We start from the raw sequence: 19,216 nt of genomic DNA, 5'->3' as shown, positions 1-19,216 counted from the left end.
AACAATATGCATCGATCCGTCTATCTATCTGTCTATCTACCTACCTATCTAACTGAAAATGATTCTTAAGATTAATTTGCATTAGCATACATAGCAAAGAATATGGGTTTAATGCAAATTATTTAATGACATTACAGCTTATAAATAGATTAAACACAAACTAAGATCAGCAGGAACTGCTCTCTTGAGTTTTATTACTGTTCAAGTATCGGAACTCTTCAACTGAAGAGCTCATAATAAACTCCAAAAAAATGCAATGTTCACTGGGTTGTGAAAAATAATACAAATAATTTGTTTGTGCTGACCTGCATTAACAATGTGTACAAAGTAAGAAAAAAAAAACAATCTTGGGTTCACCATCATGTCAAATAAATACAGGATAAAAGACTATGAATTTATTATAGGTATAAACAAATATATATTCATCTTATTCACTGGACTAATTCAACACTTTGACAGTTTCCTGTATATTTAAAGTCCACCACAAAATAACACCAGCTAGCAAAATACATAACAGTCGAGAGCATGGCTTTATCGTCTACTTTCAGTTAACGGGCTGAACTTAGTTCCTCTCCCAGGACGACTGTTTCAACCCAAACAGTCGGCGGTGTTGTGTGTTAGCGCGATCAAAGGGGTCAGCATCCTCACCCGAGTGCGCGGGCCTCTCCTGGTGCCCTCCTCCAGCGGCTGCAGGTACCTGATGCTGCCGCCTGCTCCTCCTCGGCTCGACTGCGACGTTAGTGGATCCAGTCTCCCGTCGTTCTGGGAGGCGGTCCTGCTCAAGGACGTTCACTTACCTCATCCAGCCTCCGCCTTCAGCATCGTCTCTCATCTTAACTATCCGTCATCTACTCATCGCAAATTCCGTTTTCATTTCCATTTCAAAGAAAAAAACAACAACACTGGGATCATTACATTCGGAAGGTAAAGTACAATTTTAAGCTTTTGTAAACAGCTTGCTATCCACGCTCGTGTCAGTGTAAATTAAGAGAACTAACCCGATCATAAATAAAGAGAACTAACCTCATCATTAATGTATCTGAAGAAGACGTGTGGAATATTTTAAAATAACTTTGAAACAGGGTTCTTCTTCGATTACCGTCTGCTCGTCACTTTAGAAACCACTGTTCTGGCGCCATCTGGTGGTGAGGGGTTCCCCTGAGCAAGAAACCGCTTCCAAAACATTGACATCCGATTTCAGAGAGGTGATATACTTTGACCCTGACAGCAGTTAATAAAGGTAGTGATATTTGCAGCACATTAATAAAGGAAATATTACAAACATTTATGGATCAGAATAACGTCGAAACGTTCCGTCAACAAACAGCTGTTTATCTCGTGACAGAGACAAACTGCCGTTGGAAAAAAGACCTCTTTAATAATAAATGGCCTTAATAGGGTTGACAAAAAAATGAAGATGAAACTCCATACAAATTATTACCAGTTCACCTATTCTTCACCAGGGACGCTCGCAAACTGACTGTCATGTCACGCAATGACATGTAATGTCGTGCTATCGAAAAAACAACAACAGCGAATTCCATTCCTCACGGATTTAAAGTTCATAAATACATTCCCTCTTCGATTCAGTTCACTCGCTTGACTTAAACGTACTGACTAGAAACCAGTCGAAAACAGGAAAACTGGTGTCAACAAAAATATATATTACAAATAAAATAAATATTAAAAACAATATGAATTTATTATTATTATTGCCCACAAGCACGTCAATAATAGAAGCCACGTAAAATTGAGATTTTTATTTACCTATTTATCTTTGTAACTCTAGTCACTTCCGGTCAGCTGGCATCTGAGGAAATACGTCACTCCGTTGTTGATGACGTGGACGTGCGAGAGGAAGCGATCCCCGTATCCTTCGTCGCTCCGCTCTCCGGTTTCCTTCCGCGCCTCACCTACAGCCGGTACCGAGAACGGGATCGGTTCGGTCTGCAACTGAACTCGTAAAGTAGCTCCTGGTCCAGGCAGCCATGGAGACGTGCTCCAACAAGAAGCAGAAGCTGAGCAACGCGGCGGAGAGCTGGGTGAGTTCTGCCGACATGTTAATCCCATTCATCACAGCCGAGCGCCGCTCCAGCAAACAACATGCACTGGGGAAAAAAAGGGCTGAGTTCGCTTTAGATTCATGCCAGTTTGCTTTAGCAGACACCGAGCGGCTCCCGTGCAGGGAGTCTGCTGACAAGTTTCAACTCATCCGGATGCATAAATGCCTGCAATATTATGCTTGCACCGAACAACTATTCAGTGGTTTGATGAAACGCTGCAGGTCTCCGTATATAGCTCACGATGAAGACGAGGGAGCTTAGTAACGGAACACACCCTCTTGCCTCCCTCGGACACCCAAGTTCTCCCCCGCGAATAAAGAACCACTGTACTGGGCTGCTGCGGTGAACACGTCCCCAAGAGATCTCATTAAATGAGTGCCAGCGACGTGGCTGTAGGAGAACACAAGCATTGGGAATGAATACTGGCGCTACCTGAACTGTACAGGTTGCAGCATGTAAAGGTAGCACTGCCACGTTAACATATGTTGAAATAACTTGTCCTTTCTGCGATACTCTTCTCTCAAAAGAACACTCACCGCCTGGGGGCAAAAGCCACTATATATGGCCCTCATGATCCAAAGCTAATTTAGCAACATTTTGCTCTTGTTTGCTGTAAAGATCAGACTTTTGAAGATAAGAAAGCAAACTTAGAGGTTGGTAACCATATGGAAACTTCCAAAAACTGATGGATTTGGCGAAAAGAGCAGGTAACTTCATGTGCCTCTGCCAAATTAAGTACTTTGACTCGAATCGCAGAGTTACTCATGCTAAATGAGACTTTCCTGAATTAATATGATGCACTGTACGTGCTCATATTTCATGTTAATGATTGCCAGTACATGTTTTTAGCCCTCAAAGTTAAGAATTTGGGCCCCCGTACTGTTGTTGGACACCCCTCTCTTATGTCCTTCAGATTATTGTTTGTGCAAATCCCGGTTAATTCTGAATTTTTCCAACAAGGATAGATCCTTACTAAGTTCAAATCAGATTTCTCTCCAGAGTTTAGTTCAGATACTTCTTTCTACAGAGACGGTATTGTGTTGTTTTATGTTGTGTACAACCTTTTAAAGTGTCTGACTCCCAGGGGCCAAATCCACTATATATGGCCCTCAAAGTGGATGGCTCATAATCCAAAGCAAATTTATCAACATATTGCTCTTGTCTGCCATCAAGATCAGACTTTTTAAGATAAGAACGCATACTCAGAGGTTGATGACCATATGGAAACTTCCAAAAACATGCTGTAGATGGATTTGGCTAAAATTGGAAAGCAGGTAAATTAATATGCCTCAGCTAAGTTAAGTACTTCGACTCAAATCGCAGAGTTACTCATGCTAAATGAGACTTTCCTCAATTAATATTCCTGAGGGAATATAGAGCACTGCACATGCTTATATATGTATATATATATATTTTTAATTGTTTTTAGCCCTCAAAGTTACGAATTTGGGGCCCGTACTATTGTTGGACATCCCTCTCTTATTTCCCAACTAGGATAGATCCTTCCAAAGTTTAAATCAGATTTCTCTGCGGAGCTTAGTTCAGACAGTTCTTTCTACAGTGACTGTTTTGTGTTGTTTTATGTTGTGTACTGCCTTTTAAAGTGTCTGACTCGTGTCATTCTTTGCATACCATTGGCTCACAAGTCAAATCCTTTCATGGGAATGTTGCTAATCTACTTAAACAATGTAATATCTGTCTCCCAGGGAATGCAGCGTGCCACCAACGTCACCTATCAGGCTCACCACGTCAGCAGGACCAAGCGAGGTCAGGTTGTGGGCACGAGAGGAGGCTTCAGAGGATGCACCGTCTGGCTCACTGGTACGTCTCTGAATGAGCTTTCGTCATCAGTAAAGACGTGGTCTGATCAATGCTTCCTGCATGAAGGCTTGTCTGGCGCCGGGAAGACTACCGTGAGCATGGCCCTGGAGGAATACCTGGTCTGTCACGGCATTCCCTGCTACACCCTGGATGGCGACAACATCCGTCAGGGTCTGAATAAGAACCTTGGCTTCAGCCCGGAGGATCGCGAGGAGAATATTCGGAGGATTGCTGAGGTGGCCCGCTTGTTCGCTGACGCCGGGCTGGTGTGCATCGCCAGCTTTATCTCTCCCTACAGCGGGGTGAGTAAGGGGAGGAAACGTTGTAATCCAGTATTTATTACGTGAGCGTCTAATCCATGGAATACAGTGAGATGGAGTCTGATTATTAAAATAGCATTTCAATTTTTGTGTTAGGATCGCCTGAACGCGAGGAAGATCCACGAGGCTGCAGGGCTGCCGTTTTTCGAGGTGTTTGTGGACGCGCCGCTGGACGTGTGTGAGCAGAGGGACGTGAAGGGGCTTTACAAGAAAGCCAGAGCTGGCGAAATCACAGGTTAGCTGAGCTATTCACCTGCAGTTACATTACATACAAGCAAGTCCAGCGTGACCTGAAGGTTTGTTTTGGACTCATCGGTCAGGTTTTACGGGGATTGACGCTGAATATGACAAACCTGAGTCGCCAGAGCTTGTTCTAAAGACTGACTCCAGCAGTGTGAACGAGTGTATACAGCTGCTTGTTGATCTGCTTCAGGAGCGGGTAAGTAGCTGTGTGGTGTACACCGTACTGTATGTCATGCATCAAAGGTCACTGACTGCGTCCTTGTATTAAAGGATATTGTGCCCGTGGATGCTTCTTATGAAGTGAAAGAGCTCTACGTTCATGAGAACAAACTGGATCTGGCAAAGGCTGATGCTGAGACTCTGCCTGCTGTTGAAATTGGGAAGGTTCGTCTGATGAACTTTCACCCCGTGCTAACGCTCAATAATGTTGGTGGAACTGCATTTGTTTTACAGGTGGACATGCAGTGGGTGCAGGTGCTGGCCGAAGGCTGGGCAACTCCGCTGAACGGGTTCATGAGGGAAAGAGAGTTCCTGCAGTGTCTCCACTTCGACTGTCTGTTAGATGGTAAGCTATTGATGCGGTGTACAATTCTGCCAATGGCCACTAGATGGAGATAATTGTTCGTTTAATTCCATCCGTCCTGCAAAAACTTTGTTTCTGGCAGTATGAGAGACACTTGTGGATGCTTGTCTAATGACAAAGTCAGTCATCTCGCAGTATTTTTATGTAACCCAGTGGAAGCAGCTGAGAAATGGGATTGGGTCATCGCATATTACTCTTGATTTAAAAAATTCCTGACAAGCTGCTGTGTTTTTAGATTCATAATAGTTGCCATTTCAACTCTGCTCCAGCAGACAGACGAGAGAAATGAAAACAACTATGTGGATCTGTTTATCTTTTCTCCCTGCAGGTGGTGTGATCAACCTCTCGGTGCCGATAGTGTTGCCCGTGTCCACCGCAGATAAGGAGCGTCTGGATGGAGTGACCGCCATGGCCTTGGTTTACGAAGGCCGACGAGTCGCCATTCTGCGGAATCCCGAGTTTTACGAGCATCGCAAAGAGGAGCGGTGTGCACGCCAGTGGGGCACCACTTGCAAGGATCATCCCTACATCAAGGTTGGTAGTACTGATAACAGCTTGTGCTTTCTTCCTTTTTAATTTTGCTTGTGGAAAGACGGGCTTCAACTGCCAAGCTTTTCTTAAACTTCAGCTTGCAGGTGTTGGATTTATGTTCGCACTCTTTCCCTTTCAGTTTTAACCAAACGTGTTTGCACTTCACAGTGGAACAGGCTCCATTTATACACACACACACACACAAATTGCTTCCATCTGTGTCCTATTAAGCGTTCTGGGAGTCAGGTAGACTCAGTGGTGAGATAAGGTTCAGACATGATCCTGGATAGCTTAATGGAATTAGCACTATTCACCTGTGGTTAATTTGAAGGGTTTTTTTCTTCTTGGATTTCATCCATTAGCAAAGCACATGCTCTTTAAGGGAAAACATCAGGTCTGATCTTCTGCAGCAAAAATGTTTAGACCATACGGAAATTCAACTTGTTTTTTTGGCAGCAGGTTTTTATCTGCACAAAATATATTGTTTCTGAAATTGACTTCTTCCTGGTGCCAACATGTGGGATGCTTTTTAGCCCCGCCCCGGCTGTCATTCTTCATTCATTGTGACCTGTCGCGGCGGAGTGTGTGTGCTCAGCTTGCTGTGATTATGGCGTCAAGTGTGTGTATACAAAAGTGTGTTCTTTAGCCCTATACCGGAGCCAGTCTTTCGACACACCTCCATGCTGGTAGCAATGACTTAAATGGCTCTTTGCAGTGTGCTCCACATGAGTTGTTTAAATCCACCGTTTCCTGTTTACCTGTCCATCAGTCTCGACGGAGCCCCTCGCCCGGAACTCATGGTGTGGAAACTGTTTATTTGGCCAGAGCTGGTTCCCATGTGCAGTAGTGGGCCATTGTAAATGGTCAAAGAGAGCACACGTGTGTGTGTGTGTGTGTTTGTGTGTGAGGCCAGGGAGTCAGACAAGCTCGACTACACTTGTTTGCCCATCAATCAAACACTCAATAATGGAGCAGTTGTTCCCTGATTTTTACAAGAAAAGCTATATATACATTTTGTAGCATTTAAAATGTAACTGACAAATATGAAAGTGGACAGCAGGTGGCAATAGTGTTCTGAAAGTTGCTAGAGCAAAAGCTAGCTAGTCTTATGCTACAGCTCAATTTTGTTGAAATGTGTTCATGTGTTTTTGAGTGATTTTTCTAACGGAGAGACAAACGCAGGTTTTACCTCTTTGGCTGAGGTCATTTTGCAATTGTTCCTGGGTTTCCCACAGTGCTTTGGCAGCTACCTCGACAGCAACTGCTCCCCATTTTGTCGAATATGCCCTGAAAAACAAACCAAAGTGAAATTCAATTGTATAGCAATAGTTCCTGGTGCCTTGATTCAGCCTCGTAGCTGCTCACATTGTTAGCACTTGCTGGTTATTTCACACTAACACAAAGCTACAAACATCTCATTCACCAAAGGTAAACACAAACATGCAGCAGAGTGGCAGCCATGTCATTGTCAAGTAGCATATATTATGGGCATCACTTGCTATTCCAAAAATTACAAGAACATCAAAGGGCTAAAAAGTTGCTTTGGAAATTCATTGATCCACACTTCAACACCAAATCAATTTCCCTATTCATTTGTGCTCTCTTAAATACCAACAACTGCTCTGAAAGAATAGAACCAACGACCTTTACAGCAAAGTCGGACGTCAGGGTGCGTGAAAAAAAACATCCGTCCAATAATTGAAGACAAGAGGATCAGGAGCGCCGACATTATAAATGATATCCAAAGGAAATGTAAATATTTTTTCTTTAATCAAAAGCTGAGGTGGAAGCATCAGTTTTAATTTGAGGCTTTCAGCCTGAGCTCCTTCAGTGGATGTTTTGTCTTGCTTTGGCTTTATTGCCTTGCGTGTTGACTTGTCGTTTTCGATTACATTACGATCGCACAGGCCCCAGCTCAAAGAAATTCTTGTTACAGTTCTGTTACAGCCACAAAAGGCTGTTGGACGATCGGTGCGTGAGGGAACATGCTCGAGTCATCTTCCTAGCATGAGCTTACTAGCAGTTTCATTGTTTATATTACGGATGGAAATATCATTTATTAAAGTCAATGATCACGCTGTTATCAAGTGGCTTCATTTACAAGCGCCAGTTTAGTTGATCACTGTTTTTATGGATGAAGATTGAGCTTGGGGTCTTTTCAGAAACTAAGTAGTGAGACGGGAGTTTTCTTTGTGCTCTTGTTGGCGGAGGTTCATCGCACTGAAGCTCGTACAGACCGCCGTCAAGTCTGGATCACATTTGAATCTTGTCCACTGTCAAAACGATTGCGGGTTCTCCTTTCAGATGGTGATGGAAAGCGGCGACTGGCTGGTCGGCGGAGACCTGCAAGTTCTGGATAGAATCTACTGGAAAGATGGACTCGACCAGTACAGGCTGACTCCGACTGAGCTCAAGCAGAAGTTTAAGCAGATGAATGCAGGTACGAAGCCAAGAGTTTAGGAGGGTTGTAATTCAAGCAGACCGGGTGAGAAACAAATTGTCTGGTTTCTTGCTTTAGTCTTCCTCGTCCTGTTTCTTTCACGTTGGATCCTCTGTGCAGGTTTTTTTTTTTTCCCTCTTAAAGAGGGCCACATATGACATGGTGAAAATGCACTGGACCAACTGTTGGCCATTTTTATGGCAGTAGAAAGGACATGTGAGTCATTTCATGTCGTTGCTTGTACAGCGCATGTCATTCCTGTTTCTTCACTGGAAAAAGGTTTTGTGTATTTAGTAGGGATGGCGTAAAGAGGCTTCATGAAACCTGTCCTCATTTTCAGAGGCCACTAGATAGCGCTCTTGGTTTAGAACGGACATGAGGTTTCAGTGAATTAGTGATTCAAGTGTTAATATTTTACAGCAGACAGTGCCATCTGGTGGTGGAAAATCAGGACACTGTTTCATGAAACCTCGTCAACGCTTCACTCATACTTTATTTAGCAATTAGCAACGCCATGTAGTAGCTCACTTTTGTGTCATGTACAATGGACTGAGAGGAGCTTGTCAAAAAGAACTAAGGTGATGTGTGACAGATACAAATAATGCATCCTATGACAGATTCTGGGGCCGTTTGAAGTCTGACCCAGGGCCACAAATGGGCCCCCGACCATATTTTGGCTCTGCCACTATTAAAGAAATTGATATACACAGTGAAAGTTTTCACAAGTATTTGGGGCAATTCAAGTGTTTGTAGTGCAACTGAATTTTGTATTTCCTCTTAAAATCATTTTCTTCTGGTGCATCTTCATTTATGAACCATTTGTAAATTAAAACATTTAGCAAGACGGAAAAGGAGTAAGAAAGATCAGGAGATTTTATCATTATTTCTCTAGCTGAGGTCGGATTTATGTCTTGCTGTAGTCATACAAAGAGAAGAAAAAAAGTTGGTCAGCATTATCGAAGTCAGCAGAAGTTTTCAAAACGTCACATAAACTTGACTGTGTTTAGTCCCTCACAGTTCTCTTTTATTGTTCCAGACGCCGTGTTTGCCTTCCAGCTGCGCAACCCAGTCCACAACGGTCACGCTCTTCTCATGCAAGACACCCACAAGCGACTGGTTGAACGAGGCTACCGCCGGCCGGTGCTACTGCTCCACCCACTGGGGGGTTGGACCAAAGACGACGACGTGCCGCTGCCCTGGCGGATGAAGCAGCACGCTGCAGTGCTGGAGGAGGGCGTCCTGGATCCTGACACCACCATTGTTGCCATATTCCCCTCACCGATGATGTATGCTGGCCCCACTGAGGTAACATGTTGCCGGCTGCTTTTAACTCTATGTAGAATATCACTTGTTTGTAGTATTTTGAGGACAGAATGTGAGAGGCGCAATAGAAATGACGCTGAGGTGCCATTTTTATTTTTAGTGTCATACTATTACTGTTTGAAAGCAAGAGGCCTTTAAACAGTGACTCACATTGTGTGAACACTGTCGTGATATTACGAGCAGATTGGATGAAAATGCCATGTCATCATAACTTATAGACGAAAGCCTTTAAAGTGAAAGTATGGTGAAAGTATGGTTTCGATTTCACAAAACCGTCTTTGAAATGGTGACGGATGTGACAAACGTCAAGAATTCAATGAGTTAAAGTTGTTTCTGTGTCAAAAAGATAAAAGAAACAAGGACTTCAAGACAAGATTTTATGATAGGGTGCAAGACAGGTTACCTGATGATGGCGCCACGATTACATCTAGAACAGATAGGGCCACATTATAAACTGTGACTGTTGTGAGGGGCCGCCGTGGCAAAAGACAGGTGGCGATGACTAAGAAACGTGACGAAAAAAAAACGTTAAAGGGACGAAAAAAAGGACAAAATGAACCATTAAAGGTTCAATGGAAGAAGTGCAAATATGACATGAAACCTATAAAAATATTCCATTTAATACGCGATTTAATTTGAATATAAATAATAAAACTATAACACAAATATCAATGAAATATTAAAAGGAAATTAATTTTTAAATATATTTTCTACTTTCTTTCAATGTATTTTGAGGAACAAAAAATGGCAGACGAAAAGAAATTTTAGTCCTGATCATGTTATAATTACCGTTGAAATAGTAATGCTAAGAAAGAAACACGACAAGAAAAGTGTCAGAAAAATGACTTCTTATTAGTTGTATAGTTTTAGTCTGACCTCATGAGGGCCGCAAAAACACAGACGGGGCCGCATATGGCCCCGAGGCCGCACTTTGCCCAGGTCTGATCCAGAATCTTTGTTGGTACAGATATTACATTATTATTATTATTATATGTTATATTAGATATCCTTCATTCGTCCCACAACAACAAAGACTTTTGACCTTTGCTAGTCAGGATCATCCCATACCATCTTATTTTGTGCCACTGCCTTCATTCTTCAATTTTAATAGTGACTATTTTATGAGTTTGGTTTTTTTTTTTGTATTTTTTTAAACATCACCTTGATCAAAAATCCTCAATACAACTGTCATCTCAAGCGTACAACACACAACATCTGTGCGGTGGAGACCTGCACAGTCTCATTCTTGTCCTGACAAGAGGGATTGAACAAGACGTACAGGCCGAGGTGAGGTCTGATCCGGACCATGAGCGTGACCAAAAGGTCCAGCGCTGAGGGGACTCGATGACAGCTAGAATTTCCTCTTACGCTGGAACTTTTCGACTGTATTAATCATCTGTCGGAATGTTCTAACCATCTCCCGATGTCACCCTGCAGGTCCAATGGCACTGCAGAGCTCGAATGGTTGCTGGTGCTAACTTCTATATTGTGGGTCGTGACCCTGCTGGTATGCCCCACCCTGCCACGGGGAAGGATCTGTACGAGCCGAGTCACGGGGCCAAGGTCCTCACCATGGCTCCAGGCCTCATCACCCTGGAGATTGTGCCTTTCAAGGTCGCTGCCTACAACAAGATGAAAAAGGCCATGGACTTCTATGACCCATCCAAGTGAGTACTTGTGATTCAATTCAATTTGACTCAGTATTCATACCCTGGTTGATACTTGATGCCATGTTTGATTTTACTAAAAAATGGCATCAAGTCATTTTACTAATCTCTTGAAATTGGTCATGACTGGAGTCTATGTGCTGCGCCCCCTGCTGATGAGTTACTGCAATATCAATAGTGCAGAGTCTGGTGTTTGACAACAAAGTATTGAATAACTTTTCCCATTTTGTGTTTCCTGAAAGTGTCATCCAAATCTGTCCACAACTATTTAAGCAGATTTGAACACAGAAAGACAAACCAGTGCCGTCAAAAGCATGACATCCTTGGTGGTAGTCAGAACATTTCCATAGACTGTTTTGAAGACTCATATCATATGGCTGTCGGCGTAGCAACAGGTGGAAAGCCAGACGTTTGTCTAACATTCCATGACGGACAGTTGTATTCACACAGCACACAAGTTGTGGCAACTATGTAAATATTATTGCAATGATGCTGCAGAAGTAGCTCATCCATTATGATGTCAGCTGATCGTGGGAGAGATGCAGTGACAAACAGTGACATGCTTTCCCACTCACACTGAGGACCTTAAGAATGTGGGATTAGATGAGCAAAGGACGCAGTGTCGATTTGTTCTGAAATGTGGATCAATATAATAAAACCTGCAATGTGACGCATCAGATGTAAAACTCTCTTGTGTTCAGTCATTCATTTTTTTCCAGCAGCTGTAGATGTGAGGGACACTTAAAAGCAAATTTCAGTATTTAGAATATGAATCAATTGAATATAATTCTTCAATTAAAATCATTCAATTGAGCCACTTTCTTTTCAGACTGATCGCTCTTGTACTGTTTGTCCTTAAGAGGCTTTCAGTAGAGAGAGCCTGCACACCAGGAAGGGCTTAGAATGCACACTAAATTAAGCTGCGTCTTCGAGCTACCAGATGTTTCTTGCAGTCGAAGTGAAAGTGTTCTGGGGAGGTAAACCAGATTCAAAGTTTGAGTGGCCATCCTGCGTGACGGGGCCCTCTGAACCTCAGGAGGCATCTGTTCACTGTGCCCTCACTCCAAAATCGAACGGTTCAGATGGTTCTAATTTGCCACTTTATAGACTTGTTCTCTGAAGAATTTCGCCTGCAGCTGCTCGACCTCATATATTTACAAATCCACTCTCTCTTCTCCTCTCGTCTCCGTTTATCAGATATGAACTCTGTCATGTCGGAGTTGTCAGGATTTTTACGCCACGGGCAGCTGGTCTGTTCTTTGCCCTCTGGTTGTTAGCTCAGCAGAGGCATGTGTAAAGCTCCTGCCAACACGTTGTCGAAAAGTTCCCAGAAATAATGCCTTTAATTTACAGGCGGTCGAGTGAAGACGCGATGAGCGCTCGCCAGAACAGTGGGAAGACGTCAGTCCCTTCAGACGGGCAAACGTTTGCCTGAGAAATGCCTCCGCCGATTCTATAAAAATATTTAGTAAAATGGAAATGGGATTATTGGAAAGAAGCTTTGTTATGTACTTAATTTTTTCCAATCCCTCATCCAGGACCAGTGGGTGGAATTTGCTGCAGGGTGACTCTATCCAGGCCCGACTTCCACAAATAGTTTCCAGAGATTGTTTGTACTTTGTCTTTGTCAAATCGATCTAACAGCGGTGCATGCTCTTAAATGAACTAAAAATATATATACGCTCATTAACAGGTGCTCTGATGAATCCAAGTTTTTCTAGACGTACTCTTGAAAATTCCAGTCACAGAATGTATCATACATAATCTGAGATTAGCTGGTGCCACACAGTGTAATCCATTCACAGTTCAAATTGGCAGCCTGATTTTATATTTGGTTCCAACGTCAAATTCAAAGAAACAAGCAGCAACAATAAGAGATAAGTGAATTCATTGTTTACTGTGGATGGTGTGAGGAGGCATGAGATTAATAAGCCCTGAGAGACAGGCGTGGTAATGAGATCTCTTCTCCACACTGGCGGAGCTCCGTGTTTCTCTCGATCAGTTTTCACTCACCTGAGGTCATGAGGTTTGGGACGTGACCAAAAGGACTGGGTACTGAAGGAATGAAAAGGTTCCCTCCGAAACACAGGTGCTAAAGTCAAGGCCTGCAAGAGCATTAAACGTGTAGTAGTTAGAAATAAAATGAAACTAAAAACAAGACCACCTCGAACCACCAACTTGAAAAGTGATTGCCAGTTATACACTTATAATTATTAGTGGTGGGACTTAAATGAGTTAATTACATTTAATTAATGATTAACATTATTAGGATTAATATAAGAGTTTCCTCTCCAGACAACAGGGAACCTTTGTCAGTGCAGGAGTTCCTGCTCCACTGATCCCACTGATGCACAAGACACGTGGCAGCTAGGATGAGAACAACAACAACAAACATGGAGGAATCATCCCTGAACAAAAGCAAACAAAAGCATCTGTTTGCTTTTGTTCAGGGAGGTTTTTCACTACACAATGGCCAGGGTTTCCACTACTCTGAATGGACTTTAAATTCTTATAACATTGAAATTCTTATACAGATATTTTCAAGACATTAAAAGAGCTTTAGTTTAAATAGGTTGATAAGGATGAAATAGAAGAGTCATTCTTTATTGTGTTCTTCTATCTTGCCCTTTCTTAGGCATCAAGACTATGACTTCATCTCGGGCACACGGATGCGCAAGATGGCCCGCGAGGGACAGAACCCTCCGGATGGCTTCATGGCTCCGAAGGCTTGGACCGTGCTGAAGGAGTACTACAAATCACTGGAGAAGGCCTGAAGGCCTCCCCACACCCGGGTGGGGTCGGGGGTGTCCATGAGAACGGTGTGTTCAGGTGAATGTTGGGACCATTCAGCTCATCAAACCTCATTGCTGTTACTCACCACTTATGTAACATTTTTACTGCAAGCGTCTTATTTGACAATAGATGAAACATTCGCTATTTAAACATTTTAACAAGCAAGTAAAGGAGATGGATTACTGTTTTAAATACATGAAGTGAGAGATTCACTGTTACCGTTAAACTAAATGCTGAAACTATGCTGAAATTGATGTGAACGTTGAGTGCCTTTGTCTCAAAAACCTCGGATGGTTTGCCGTCTTGTTTGAATTTCATGTCCAAATTGTACCACTGTTGTATCAACGGTCAACTGCTACACAAAAGAATTTACTTCACAATAGGCTAAAGTGGAAATGAGTGTCTTCATTATGGTAAAAAAAAACAGTTGGTTTTACCACCTTTTGTTTTGTATTTATTCTCTAACACCTTTTTAACCATTGTTGTGCTGTTCTTTTTATCCGTTTTTTGTTACACTGAACTAGTTTAATCTGAACCTTTTCCCTCAGTAGTTCCACACATATATCAAGTCATGATGGGAGAGTGGATTGTCGACATCCACTGAGCCGATTTGTATTCTTCCTTGTCCAATAAACCATTTTTACCTATCATTGTGTTCGCTTTATTTTTATTTTCAATTGAAGTTGCAGCTTGCAACATCTCATCGTCTGCTCACTTGCTCTCATTCCTCAGGTTCACTCAGTGACCAGTCCTTCAGATTTGCTTCAGAACAATCGCTCACCACTGACTTTTCATCAGATGGATGACTAGAATGTCTCTGACCTCTCCCCTTAACACTCAGTAAGATTTCAGTTCCCCTGCCGCAGCATGTGTGACCTCCCTGTTGGTCAATCAGCTGTATATTGAATGAGACCCTCTAGTGACCCCAATCAGTCGTGGACACACTCCCTTAGTGTAAAGAAGGATCCTGCGCTGCAGCTGGCTTCCAGATGCAGGAGACAGTTTAGGGTTAAAGCAAACTGTAATAATCGCCCCCAATACTTTTTTTTTGTCCCTCATAAGATCTAATGAAGAGACCTGCCAGCAGCCTTTGTTCTTCTACCTTTCAGCAGATTTTGTTCAACCTGAAATGGCAAGCACACTGGGAACTTGGTACAGCTTCAAACAGTTGTGCGTCCTTTTGTAGTTTGCAGCTTTGTCCACGAGACTGGAACTTCCCTCTAAGATGATGAGTGCAGATTGCAACAAGGTCTTCCATACTAATCTGATCCATGATGTCCCAATAAGATGAAGAATCAGATAAGAATAAGGTCTTCTACTTAGCCACGGAGCTTCTGTTCCGATATCTCCTGACAAATCTGGAGATGTTTCCAAACTTAATGTGAGATTCAATCCCGACCCCAAGCCTCCGCTAGGTAGACCACTCCTGGACTGAACAAGTCGCCCCAGTAACCTCGACTGGTGTCTTTCACAGCGGAGTGGTTCTACACTGAGGCTCTCCTACATGCTAAAGCTACCTTAGTGTGTCTCCTGCCTCTCACCCAATGTAGAGGTGGGAATCGGCACCAAGAAACCAGGACGTATGGATAGACTATTGACAAAAGATGATTCCATATCCGACTACATTGGACGCATTTAGTTACTTTACCTATTGTTCCACACTCAAACACAAGGCTTGCAGACCACATACATGACATGACACAAAGATTGGGGGTGTGACCCCCTAAGAAAAGTAGTTGCAAGGCCACAAAGACGCTCCAGGCTCTCACTAAAATAGTGTTGGGTAGAATGACTAGTACAGCAGAGAAAAGCAACAATGTCCTGCGACCAGCAGGGATGTGGTGATAAAATCACTAGATTTTTTTTTGACACATGTACGACATTCCCCAGTCTAACATGCTCGCCTCATACCAAGCCAGTGACTTGTCCAGCCACTAGACTGCAGCTGCATTCATCTCCAATTTCCTCCCACCTGGCTTGAATTAGATTAGATATGTCAGAGATATGAGTTGGTGTAAGAACCGGGCTTGTCAGCAGCGAGTTAGTTCTGCGCTGTGCCACTCAGGCTGGCCACTTCACATGAAAGTTTTAGCAACAATAATATGACAGGATTAATTTTAGTGTCACTATTACCTTCTTACTGACATTCATAGTTTTTCGTTCATCAAAAAAGCAACAGAAGATAAAACATTTAAGGCCAGAATATCCTTTTCTGTGGTGACTTATTTCTCACCCAGGCCCATGGAGCTGTCATGATGTGCTGATAATCCGTGTTAAACAAACAGCACAAATCCTTCTTCGCACATTGCCACATGCTGTCGATGCATCATTACAAGAGGATCACACTTTCCCTGTGATTTTCAAACACAAGACAGAGGATGCCAGAGGGACACCACCTCGGGCAGACAGAAGGATCCAGGATGGATTCTTTTTGGAGCAGATCAAAGCAGAGCATCTGTTTTATAACACGATAGAAGTCTGAGAAAATGAGGAATTCAAGGCTCTTCATCAGAAATGCTGTCAAGATGACTTGGAAGTGCGTCACATCCTTCACATAAAGACCCTCCGCAACGTGAGTTCTCCAAGTTCACGCCGGGGTTTACAGCTGTGGCGTGTATGGCCAAAAGAACAATGAAACACCTTATTATTTAGCTTGATCCTACAGTCAGGTGAGAGTGAATCCAGCGTGAGATTCACAGTGTACAGAGCAAATTAAAGATAAGGCGACCACAATCGTGAGACGACCTAGCCTCACTAAAACTGCAATGCTTGGCTTCAAAACAGCCAACACAAGGTAGGTTCTGCTGTGATTCCGACAGCTCCTCGACTGACCAGATCCCTTGTCACAAAGCAACACTCCAGAGTTTCAGTCAGAAAGTTCCTGGGCATCTTGGAAAACACCCGCTTCTCTAAACTAGACGCCCTATTTCTAGGCAGATAGCCCCAAAGAAGCCAGATTTCTTTACTCCTGTTTTCCACTGGAACGCCACTGAATGAGATCAAAACGTGCCGCTTCAACTCTGACTTCAAATTAAAGTGTCACCATGTAACACCAGACACAGCAGTGGAGCAGTCCGATCGTCAAACAGTGGCAACATTGCTTGGCAGTTGGTGGACAAAACTTTACCAATTTCCAAAAACAGAAAATGATGTTCCTCACACGCCAAGAGTACAAAACCTTCTTTCAGTCCATTTAATTCAGACTTGTTCCTCACTAGAGTGGTTTTTTTCTTCTTTGAATCCTTTTGAACATTTTAATATGGAACCAAAATATTAATGCGCATGATTTTCTTTGTGAAATTGCACTCTTGAAAAACATCTTAAAAGGATGACACGATTTAAAGGGTTGATTTTTAAATAAAGCTCAGTAAATTATTTCCCGGTGTTCTAGCGTCTAGTCAAAAACTGATTTGCCGTTCCGAAGTCTGTCAGGAACAAGACATTGTTCCCAAATAAATCTGCCAGAATGAGAGCCAGATGAAGAGACAGTTGGCTGAAATGGACTAATGGATAATACATGAGGTTTGACTTTGAGCAGCCACCAAAATAGTTGAAATGAAAATGGAAACAAAAGTAAAAAGGACATGACTTTTTTGAAAAATGATATTTCAAACGATAAAAACATAGAAGTTGTTTCAGGAAAACTGTGCATTCATGTGCCAGGCCTGTACGTGGCGATGCTGGCACACTGTCACCAAACCACAGGAAAATTGAAATTATATAAATATGCTGAGCCAAACTGAAACAGCAACCAAAGACTCCTTCCAATAACTTTAACAATAGAACAACAGCAGTGCTGTTGAGATGCGATGACTTTTGGGCTGATGCTGAGGTTAGACAGAAAGAGAGACGGGTAGGTTGTTTAGATCAGTGATTCTTAACCATAGGGCCGGGGCCCATGGTTGGGCCGCGAGTGCTTCCTTGAGGGTCGCAAAAAGTTTTTTTGGTTTTACACCTTTGGGCCGCTCAGTTTTAATACATTAGCCACATATGGTGGCAGTAGTGTGTCACTGTATTGACTTGACAGCTGCAAATCTGTGATAGTTACCAACTATGGAGGAGTTCTTGAAAAGAAAAAATGATAAAGAAAGTGATGGCGCCCCCAACAGTAAAAACTATTCATGAAAGCACCTGTTGAAGCAGTTTTGAAAATGATTTAGAACATTTTATGGTGATACTTTCATTCACACTTCACTTATATCTTCTTTGGTACCTGTTACAAAAAAAAGTTGTGGTCTAAGAATAAAACTACACCCACCTTTCTATCCCACCTCAAGCTTGGACAACCATCTAAAATGAGTCTCAGCTCCCAAGAGGAACTTCATGGTCAATCTGAAGCATGAAAGAGGGGATCTCCATTTAAGCTGTGTAACATCAGTGTGACAGTTGTTTTCAGATACACCGCATTAAGGCCATAAATTATTGTGTCTTCAGGGTTCATGCCAGGACTTCTCTCAGCATTGGGGCGCTGTTGCTCGCTCTCCCTATCACGGAACCCCGAAGAAGTGTGTCATGCTACATTAGCATAGGACGCCAATGATGTTGCACTGTCATTACAACTCATTCTTAAGGATAAATTCAACAAAAAATGCCCCATAAAGCAGGCTAGAGGATCAAGGTGGTGCTTCACCTTGGGCAGAGCTGCATTCAGAGACGCCTCACAGACACAGGACTATTCAGGCGAGCCAAGAGTAAAATGGGGAAAGAAAAATGACCTCTTTACTTGAAAACAATTTAGTGAAGACAATGGTCACACGATGTTGGTGAATTATTGGAAAGAACAAAACAAAAATAATGAATCATTTCTCATGGAGCGAAACCTACTGTGGAACAGATGAGTAGTAAAAGTTGTTCTATTGCTTGCACGCCTCTTTGACTAAATGAACGGCTTCATTACTTTCTGCCCACATTTGTCTCCGTTTTTGTCCTTTCATGTCAATCTGTTGGCCGAACGGTAAATATTTATCGGCTAAACTGATCAAATTGTATTATTTGTTTTCATTAGCCCTCAATGGTCTTTAGAATGTTGACATGTTTTTGTAATCGCTCAGGTTTTCCACTGCTTTTTCATCAGACACGTGCGCTCAATATGGCTCCGCTAGTTCAAGGACAGAGGGGCAGCTCTTCACTCAGAGGTCTTCAGGTCGAGAGCTATAATAGAAGTGCCACTTTTTATCACGGTTGTAGTCATCGCTTCACCTGCAGACAACTCACAATGGTGGGCCACCTAGGTTTTTAAAGTGTGTTACTAATGAATATAAAAAAAACCACATGAATATGAGGAATAAATTAAGGGACATTTATATCCAACCAGTTTTTCTCTCTTCATTTTGCTGGATTTTTTTTTCAGAAGCCTGTACACACGGCACAGTTAAAGGTTCTCTGGATAGATTTTCAGGCCAAAACTATATGCTTGCTTTGGTGTTGTGACA

The 19,216-nt window shown here is 42.6% G+C and overlaps 2 protein-coding genes across 8 annotated transcripts in view; one reads left to right on the top strand and one right to left on the bottom strand.

The window, feature by feature from the left end:
- The window catches only part of sgms2a (sphingomyelin synthase 2a), a 34,166-nt gene that overhangs the window by 8,333 nt on the left and 6,617 nt on the right, over positions 1–19,216 (bottom strand). For 3 of the 7 annotated variants that reach the window (XM_053856596.1, XM_053856604.1, XM_053856598.1), the window contains 2 exons: positions 6,751–6,848; positions 649–2,108 (listed from right to left, as the gene is read on the bottom strand). The gene's annotated coding sequence lies outside the window, so the exon portion shown is untranslated. Of the gene's footprint in view, positions 1–648; positions 2,109–6,750; positions 6,849–13,004; positions 13,097–19,216 lie in introns of all 7 variants that reach the window. The other 4 variants (XM_053856595.1, XM_053856599.1, XM_053856597.1 and 1 more) reach the window with 4 other exon arrangements.
- papss1 (3'-phosphoadenosine 5'-phosphosulfate synthase 1) lies at positions 1,832–14,432 on the top strand. Its single transcript, XM_053856594.1, has 12 exons — positions 1,832–2,042; positions 3,770–3,884; positions 3,951–4,186; positions 4,301–4,439; positions 4,525–4,643; positions 4,718–4,831; positions 4,901–5,012; positions 5,359–5,564; positions 7,866–8,001; positions 9,038–9,306; positions 10,762–10,991; positions 13,627–14,432. Exons 1-12 carry the CDS (start codon positions 1,989–1,991, stop codon positions 13,763–13,765), a joined length of 1,869 nt encoding a protein of 622 aa, XP_053712569.1. The 5' UTR covers positions 1,832–1,988; the 3' UTR covers positions 13,766–14,432.

The sequence above is a fragment of the Synchiropus splendidus genome, chromosome 2 (assembly GCF_027744825.2).
Source record: "Synchiropus splendidus isolate RoL2022-P1 chromosome 2, RoL_Sspl_1.0, whole genome shotgun sequence".
Lineage (NCBI taxonomy): Eukaryota > Metazoa > Chordata > Actinopteri > Syngnathiformes > Callionymidae > Synchiropus > Synchiropus splendidus.
The sequence above is the reverse complement of the archived record's forward strand: the minus strand, read 5'-3'. Positions and strand labels throughout refer to the sequence as shown.